Below are 9,789 nucleotides of genomic sequence, written 5' to 3'. Positions count from 1 at the left end.
GTCACAATGTTTAGAATTTCTTTATTTATCTTGGGCACTGGAGAAAAGCAGTTACTTTGTTTACCCATTTCTCCATCTAACATGGTGGTGGGGGCGTTTGATGATGTAATCAAATACTATCTATAGTATGTCTTCAGAAGACTTGGAATATGATGCACAGATTGTATGGATTACTTTCATGATACTTTTGGGTCCTTTTTTAAGCTTTAAAGTGAGGCACAATCCAACGCCAATATATTGAAATGACGGAGCGAAATATTTATTACAACATGAATAACATTATTCATGTTAAATGGTGCATTCACGTCATGTCAGAATCACTGTAATGACGAGATGGCAACTCGTAGATTCTACTCTGATCTATTCACGTCCTCAGACCTCGCTTCTATGGCAATACTTATAACGCTGTTTATCACTCAATTAATTCACCCCTATATGTTATTGCAAAATTTGTAAGAAAAAAGATCAATGGCATAATAAAATGGCATATCAATGGCATAATAATATGGCACAGAAATATGTGTTCGCTTCCTTCTACTGTTTAAGCCGCTGCCATATTGGTTCTTTTTACATGATGCCAAGACTGCCAAGTTGGAGCTTTCATATATTTATGACTTTAAAACTTGTAATAACCAGTTCTGTGAAGATGTGAACACTTTTTACTATTTGGAATCTTGTAATTAGTTTAATTAAGAAAATCCTAACTGATCAAAGTTGAAAGCAGTAGAAATTTGATACCAAAAACAACTCTGTCCACAGCATCCACAGAATCTATTCTGTCACATTTGGCTATTTTGGTCATGTTTTCTCTGCATGTGCTTAGACCTCAATAATTGCTGCTTGCGGCTATTTTAAAAATTATTGTTTTCAGGTTTGGTTGGACAAACGGCTAGACCTTCCCCAAATTCACTCCACTGGTTAAGCCAATGTTGTTGTGTCGGGATGCTCAAACAAATAGAGCAATGTCTTGCAAGCATCACAGAGCTACATTGTTACACTTTATTCGCACCATAAAACATGAATAATAAAATATAAACTGATAAAACGTATATGCTGAATGCACTGTTAGTCACTTTGGATAAAAGCATCTGCCAAACGCATAAATGTAAGTGTTAATGTAACATCAAACAAGAAAGTCATAGTGTAACGACAAGAGGGTGAGTAAATTATGACAATTTTCATTTTGCTGTGAACATTTTTTATTTTGTATCTTTAGGCATTACAATGTTTACAATGTAGTTGTAGTTTATAACTACAGTGGTTCTCAAACTGAGACACAAAAGTGGCACGATTAGTCTTATGATAATGATCGTGCTTTTGTAAACTCTTATTTTGTGTGTGTGTGTGTGTGTGTGTGTGAACTATTCACCATATTTCAAGTACATTATTTCAATGCTTGTTACTTTTTATCCCTGCCTGATGGTATCGGTGGTGCAATCATAAAAAATAATCAAACTGATCGTTTAAAAAGTTTACGTTGGTGACCTCATTGACCCAACAAACATGGCGCTACACGCAAAACACATCAGCATTCCGTTGCTATAGCAATACTGCAATTCTCGCGATAAGTTGGAGTGCGAGACTGACTGCGGCGCCCTATTTCCTTTCCTCTTGCAGTATATGGATAAGTGCGCGAGCTGTGAGAGAAATTAAGTGTTCGACGCTCACTAACTTTTGTCACAAACACCGTTTAACTTTGACTAAAGGCGGGAAATACACCAGCGCTTAACTTACTAGGTTAAGGTGGTGTTTTTGCTCCGTCTGGGTGTGTTTGAGTTGTAAACAGTGAAAAAGGAGTTGTGGGTGGGTTTGACGGTTATGGCAGCACCGCGACCCATTAAAGGCATCCTGAAGAACAAAACCAGCACCAAAGCCCCACCCGCAGAACCAGCCCAGGACATTTCAGAACAAGGAGTCCCTAGAAACCCTGAAGACGACCAACAGTGAGTAAACAGCCCGAAAAACAGGTTCAATCAGTCTGAATGGCCGGCTATAGCAGAGACCATGAGAACTGCCAACCAAACTCTGGTTGCTAGTAACATTGACTCAAACTAGCGTCCTGTAGGTTAACTTTTATAGGAGCCCAGGCTGCTAAACTGGTTAGCCACTGACCTGACATGCCAAAATGACAAGCCATTCTACTGGAATACGTACAGGCCATACTAACCAGCTGTATTGTGATCAGTAACATGGAAATTACTGGGTATTAACTAACTGATGCATGCGTATGTTCATACTTAAGTTGTTATTTAGATAGCTTGAAATTGTATGTGAAATATATTCATTTCGATACAACGATATGCAGCAGTATGGAGTATTGGGCTATGTTTTCCTTGAAGGAACATACTGATTTAGGCATCAGTCAATAATCACTGTCCACAACCTGTTTGTTTGTTTTTTTTTTTTTTGGTCATTGATGCACTAATGGGTAGCACTTTCATTATTAACATCAGCTACATTATTATGTTTCACAGATTATTAGTTCATGCACATCCAGATGGTCTGAAATGTCATAACTGATTCATATATTCATATTTGAATGTACATAAAGTATTTAGATGCGTGAAACTCACAAAATCTGTGAAGAACATCTTTTACAGCAACATCAAAATAAATAAATAAGAAATTACATTTGTAGCATAACATATGACTATTTTAAATAAATAAATTTTGCATTGTGACTTTTTTCCACATCTTGACATTTTCATTATAATTAGGCTAAGCATTGAAAAATGTATTACCTTAATAAAGAAAAAGGCTATTTGATTTAATTATTCATAATTTAAGTACTGTATTTCTTGCATTGCCTGTCAAAATTTTATAATAATATTGCAGTATTTTTTACTGTCATACAGTTAAAATACTACATATCTGTGTGTGTGTATATATATATATATGCAATTATAATGCATAATAATTAAGCACAGAAATATTGATTACCATATTGGGGGAAAAAATCATTCTCATTATGCAAAAAAAGTTGCTATTTAAATTAAGTATACATTATGGAAGTATTTGTTGCTTTTATCATAATTTAGTAACAACCATTGCAGTATTTTACAGTTATAATACTGCAGTACTGTAATTAGAAGTGCCATTGAGAATAATGGGAATTACAAAAAAATGACTTAATTATTAATACAAATTGTTTATTTTTTTACTAAAATTTGAGGCTATTTTCATCATAAACACAGAAAAATGTATTACCTTTATTGCAATAAAATCTCATTCTCATTAAACAAAAAATAAATAAAATAACAATGCGAACAATTATTATTGTATAACTTGCATACAGTATTTACTAAAACATGCAGTTCACATGTACAAATTCATGTTCAATTGACAAGCAATATACTTCAAACTTATATTTTCAAGAAAATTAATCTCATTTGCATTGTCTATACATTTGCAACATGCACAAACACACAAATGAACATATATATGACATCCTAATAAATATATATATATATATATAAAACATATATTGTCTACAAATCCTTAAAACAAGATCCATTTACTTGAGAAGCGACATATAAGATACTTAGGCTTGCTTTAAGAGAATGTATCTTAAATATATGTGAATTTTGTATACAAGTGTATTTTTTCACTTGGTTATACTTCTGCGAGTGCAGTAAAGACAAAATATACTTGTATTCAAAATCTATTCTCTAAACGCAAGTCTAAATATCTTATATGCTGCTTTTCAGGTGAATGAATCTTTTTTCAAAGGATTTTTAGATATTTTAAAATATTGTATTTTTAATATTAAATTCAACATTCTCCGATAACAGTTTTTTCTTCTGCAGTATAGCTGCTAAAGAAAATGTATGTCATTTTAAAGGAGTTTTAGATAGTTATATTAGAAAACGAGCCAAAACAAAAACAAGTCAAAAATGTATTTTGTTACAGTGTAAAATGGGGCGAAGTTTACCCTCTCCCACCTTTCTGTTCACTTCAATCCATCTTCAACTCACAAAAAAACAAACTCTCTCATTAATAAAGCTGCGTATTGCCAATTTTCTTCACGATAAGAAACATGACACATATATTATGATTCAGTATGTCGCGAGTCATCACGTTATAATCTAGCTGCAGCAAGTGTGCGCTCAAGGGATGAGTGTCCCCGTGACAGAGTGTGCATCAGCCGGGTGCAGTTTCAATCTCTCCCCCTTAGATCGGGACACTTCGCACAACTCATAGAAGAGACGCAGACTGCAGAGAGAAATGCCAGTTTCAGAGTTTGTAGTTATTTACATGATCTGCTTCGGTATAACGCATTAAATATAACTGCATTTAAGATGAAACGCTGGGGTGTTTCCTTTAAAGTTGCAGTATGTATGATTCAGAAACCCTTGTTATTAATGACACCTGTGGCCATTAAGTGAACTGCAGCCATCTACATGTTGCTCGCACTCGTGCACACACTCCATAGGGACGTGAGTGAGCGAGCATCGGCCAAAACAATGGCGTAACGTACAAAGAGACTGAACGTGATTCACCGGCATCATGCTGACAGATGAGGTAGCATAATTAAAATTACACAGTTATGATTGTTTTACTACAAACTTTGAGACTAAACTAAAACTACTCATCAGCTAACATAGCATACTGATACACATATACAGCTACATACTACCGAACTACACCAGACAGTTTGCTGTTGCACTGTTATGTTGCACTATTGTATGTTTTGTATGTCATATGTTGTACTACGATCAAGAAACCAGCGTATTTGCTTAAATTTATCCTGTATACCTGACTTTTAGTATAAAGAGAAGATTGTTGAAATTATTTGAAAGTTACAAAGCAAGGTATCTTGCAATTCATCAGTGTTAGCAGGCAAAATCAAGTTAGCTAAAATTACACAGATCAATCCTTATGGCACTATATTTCACATGCTTTGCAGTTATGTAAGCTTACCTGTCCAATAAGAACAATGCCAATTCAGGGTCTGTTTTGATCCCCAAAAAAGTTCCCTCCAGGAATCAAATGCCCTGCTGATGTTCACTCTAGTTTTCACTCGGCCACGAACACGTTTCCGCTTAGCCAGACAGGATTCAGTAGATAAATGTTTTTTTTTTTTTTTTTTTTTTTTTTTTGCTTACTCTGAGTTTGTGTAGGAGTCGGTGTTGTGCTGGGAGCTGGCTGTTTGCTGGATTCTGTTGGGTTTCATGTATTCAGATATTCAGACAAAGACAAGCCTAACCCAGTCGTAAAACCTAACTGAGGCCCACATACAAAGTCATAAATCTTACTGATAAAAACCATGCCAAAATCAAACAAATTTGATAAAATCAGTCCAAAACAGACTACAAATCCCATGAAGCTTTGCTCACTAAAGGATCGAACTCTCAACTCCTATTGGATGAGGCACACAACAAAACATCCCTCAACCATGACATCATCAGGAGTAGAAATATCTCTGAGATGCTTCCAGGATTTGCTTCCAGCAACTTTGCTCGCCGTGTGTAGACGCAGCTCATCGCTGCTCTCAGGTGTAGCCTCGTGGCACAAGGAAGTAATGTCCGACTTGAAACTGTGGCCATACAATCTCCATCTCGCTGGATGAGTTGAGATTACTCTATGTTCCACCGAAAACTCTAACGGATCCGAAGGAGACCGCTCAGCAATCCGCATCTTCATCCGTTTGCCTGCAGAAGTGAACAGATAAAAGATTTCTCTTCCATCTTCGATCAAGTCGACGTCGCCGATTTCTCCGCCAGCCCGCCGAGAATCAGCAGCCTTACCGCCCGCCGACAGAGCGAGGAAACGCCCTCCCGTCATCACCGGAGCCTCAAGGAACCGAGTCGGAGTTAAAGGACGGATGAACACACATTCTACGTCCTCATACGATTCAAGTAAGAGGTTTACATCTGGGCAGAGATAGAATATTATAGTGTGTTATTCTTGTGTTTCAAGGTTATTGCTTGTACAGTTTACGGACCGCCAAGTCCCCTCATTGCTAATAATAATACTCAAGGTATTAATTATCACGAATGAGATTTGCTGTGTTGTAGTCCAACCACATTGGACTGTTGTGCGTTTCCGCCATCGCGGATGAGACTGGCACACTGAGTTTATCCATTAAAGAATCAAAGACTGTAGGATGGTTTACGAGCTGTCCACCGCATCTCTGAGTGATAAACTAACAGCTGCTTTCTCTCCCACGATCGCAAAATCTGCTTTGGGACCGTCACTTTACTCTTTCTCGTACTAACCACACATACACGCGACCCCTCACAAACATTTTCGCACACATTTTTGGCTAGTAGATAGCTTCGTGATAAAGCTCAGCTTTGTCCCTAAGTTATCGTACAAGCGGATACATGCGGTAAACTGGCAGACGCCATTGACTGGTTTCTCTCTGCCCACAATCGCGGCCATATTCTCTGGCCGGAAGTCTCACATGACATACTCTCCACGAGAGTTACATCCACCATTTTGTGCGCCTCCCTCCTTACACACACACACCTTCCTCATGTGTTATAGGATTATTTTGATTTCCATATCTAATCATATCACTGTTTAGTTTGTAGTTGTAAGTCGAAGTTAATGACTGCATTGTATTAATTATTAATTGATATTACTGTATAAATAAACTTTGTTATATTTCAAAGAGAAGTGTTTTGGTTTGTTTTGCATACACCTGTGTGCAATGCTGACGGGATGTTAGTGCTCGGATTCAAGCCTTCATTCATTGTTTTTTTCAAAAATCGATGTCGATTTTCCTAAGAGAACAATCTAATATTGAGACTGTTATAGTATCTGGTTATTAGTCCCTGATTCCAGGGTGGTGCCCCGGCAAAATTAATCCTAATTAATATTCTAATGATTTTTTTGATAATTGATAATTATCTTTGATAATTATTAATTATTGCTAATAACCAAACCCGCTCCTAAATGTAACACACTACATTTACTGGAGCCCCATATGAGGTTTTAATGAGTTAGATTCAATTAATTAATTTAAATATTAATTAATAACTAAAGAAATAATTATTAATTATTTCTGATCGTAACACTGATCTAAACAACCAGTAAAGCTCTACAATTCCATCTCTAAGATAACATTACCTAGTGTTGCAGTTTGTTATCGCTGTTGAATAGCGGAAGAGAAGCACTGAGGCAAGGCTCTTGGGAGCGCACAAAAACGTCACATCCTTTGGATTTTCCTGGCAAATGCGACCCGCTCCCTTTGCATGAAAATCAGTCTACAGGCTTAGGATGTCCGGGAAGGTCTCATTTCAAGTTGCGTTACAAGCCGTTCACACATTGGCAAAAAAAAAAAAGGTGAATATTACATGAAAATTATTACATACTGCACCTTTTAAAGATAGTTTTGCTTCAGCTGAGCGGCAGCTCCAGCTTCACAACGAGACTGCTTCTGTATTTACTTATTTTGTATTTTTGCATTATAATTCCCTCATATTTGCGATCTACATCAGCTGAAGCTGTTTGGAAAGTTTAGAGTGCATCTGGACTGTGAGCTGTGTAATTCTTCCTCTCCTCAGTCAGGCGCGAACTGCAGTGCTGCTCTCACGCATCATCATTAGAGTTTCACATGATCTCATGTTACGTTAAATGAGAACAAATGACTATTCAACAATGAAAACGTCGACTAATTGTTTCAGCCCTAATTTACATGATACCATCGTATAAGAGGGTATTGGTGCAATAACAGACAATGCAAACTATTTTTTTAGTTTTGTATTGATTGTAATTTGGATATTTTGTATTTTATGAAAGGGTTTAATTTCTATTCTGTGTTCAGTGCTGCACTTTTTAAAGTTTGATCCACAATAAAGTTTGCACGCAGCCCCTCCCTCGACCTCCAACCACCGTACAATATTGTTCACTGGCAGTGGTTGACCCTTAACCACCGCGGCGGTTAAGAATTTGCCTCTGCACCAGCCCTTGTTATAAGGTGTATTATGATATATTAAAATGCATTTATAATGCTCTTACAATGCATTATAACTAGGACTGTCGATTTAAATTTATAATTATTTAATTTTATAAAAAAATAACACGTAAAAAAATGGACCATAATAAGGAAGATTCCTGAGAAATTAAATCTTGAAGTACCACCTGTTTTCTCCAGGGGGCAGTAAGCAAAACTTTAGCTGTATAGGTGACATGCAGCTTATAGAAAGAACAAAACAAGCCTTTCAGCAGATAGCAGGACACAAGGGTACATTCTTGCATTCAAAACACAGCTTGATGGAGCGCAAATCCAAACTAAGGGATCTCAAGACATGTACTTCTAAGTATTAAACTACATTTAACTTGACACAGCGACCTAAAAATGGTATGTTTATGATGCAACACATCCAAAGTGAGACGCTCCAAAAGCATCCGTCTGACACAGGTGTACGTTGATGGGTCCTTAGACAAGTCCTCATAATAAACCTCTGACTGATTGACATTCACTTGCAAAATGGATTGCTGTGAACTATATGCCAATGATTGACTTATGTTTAATAAAATAAACAATACATTGGTGTGGCAGCGGGGGGGCGTGGTCAAGCATCTCTCCAGAGAGAGAGAAAGCGGTAAGGGCGCTTACACCTGAGCTAGATTATGTCTAACACCTGTCTCTAATTTCAGTGAGCACGTGGAGTGCGGCATAAAAGAGCCACACCGCCAGCAGACAGAGAGAGAGAGACTGGCACAAGGAAGGCCACGGTGCTACAGAAGCTGTTATGATTATTGTTATGAAGTTAAAGTGTTTAAGTAACTATTTGTCTGTGAAGCTGATGTGTTTAAATAACTCCGTGCCTAAGAGACTGTTAAGTTTATGAAACTGTAAGCATCAAGGTGGCCAAATTAAACGCTTACCTGAACCTGGAAACCTCGCTTCGCTGTTATCCTTTCCACTGAACAGTGTTACAATTGGATTCTAAAGCCGCTTTTTGTATTGTCTTATCAATGCTTAACTCCTCTGCCACAATAATGTAATGCATTTTCATTTTCTGAATATTTTTTATAATATATATTTACAAAATATATATAATTTGTAAATATTTAAAGATAACTATTTATAATTATTATAATCATTATATATTGAATTATTGTTATTTGAGGGGCTTTCTTTTAATCAGGACAATATGTAATTAATTTGATAAAAAATTGTAATCGATTAACAGCGCTAATTATTACAATGGGATTCATGGAAAATGAACTACGTTTAAAGCAGTTGCAAAATTACTGATATGAGAACACCTGTGACTGACCTTCAGTGCTGGGTAGATTACTTCAGAATTGTAATCTGGTAATTACAAATTACATGACTTGATTCAGCAGTTAAGAATGATGCAGTGGTTGAGGTATTGCGACTATCGTTCATGGCAGCAGCTTCTTTGTCTCCATCGGGTATAGGCATCTCAGTAATAATGCAAGTTACAAGATCTGGTGTAATTCAAACATCTTTATTAAATATCTCCCGATTAAATGGCATTGACAATAGTAGCACCTGTAGAGTCCATTAACATGCACTCTTTCTCCGTGTCATCTCTTGCCCTCAGAGAGCTCATGTTCCCATCATTAAAGTTCAAGCAGCAACAAGTGAAATATTAACTATTAATACAATAAATAACTAAATGAAAAGGCGGGGAAGGAATTTATAAATATAATAATTCTTTATACAATATTAAGATATCATAATGTACTAAATATAATGCAAAAATAAAATAGAAAAAAAAAGGAATAATGACAATGAATCAAAACAAATCACCTTAAGTTTATTTGCACCTATGGTTTATCAGTTTGACACTAAGTTTTTTAATAGGG

At 36.4% G+C, this 9,789-nt stretch overlaps 1 protein-coding gene across 1 annotated transcript in view; it reads left to right on the top strand.

Moving 5' to 3' along the window:
* Positions 1–1,590: 1,590 nt before the first annotated feature.
* Positions 1,591–9,789, top strand: part of LOC127438733 (protein phosphatase inhibitor 2-like) — a 29,920-nt gene continuing 21,721 nt past the window's right edge. The window contains exon 1 of the mRNA XM_051694557.1: positions 1,591–1,943. Coding sequence (XP_051550517.1) covers positions 1,819–1,943 — 125 coding nt within the window. The 5' untranslated portion in view covers positions 1,591–1,818. The remainder of the gene's footprint in view (positions 1,944–9,789) is intronic.

Source organism: Myxocyprinus asiaticus, chromosome 50, assembly GCF_019703515.2.
Source record: "Myxocyprinus asiaticus isolate MX2 ecotype Aquarium Trade chromosome 50, UBuf_Myxa_2, whole genome shotgun sequence".
NCBI classification, from domain to species: Eukaryota; Metazoa; Chordata; class Actinopteri; order Cypriniformes; family Catostomidae; genus Myxocyprinus; species Myxocyprinus asiaticus.
The sequence above is the reverse complement of the archived record's forward strand: the minus strand, read 5'-3'. Positions and strand labels throughout refer to the sequence as shown.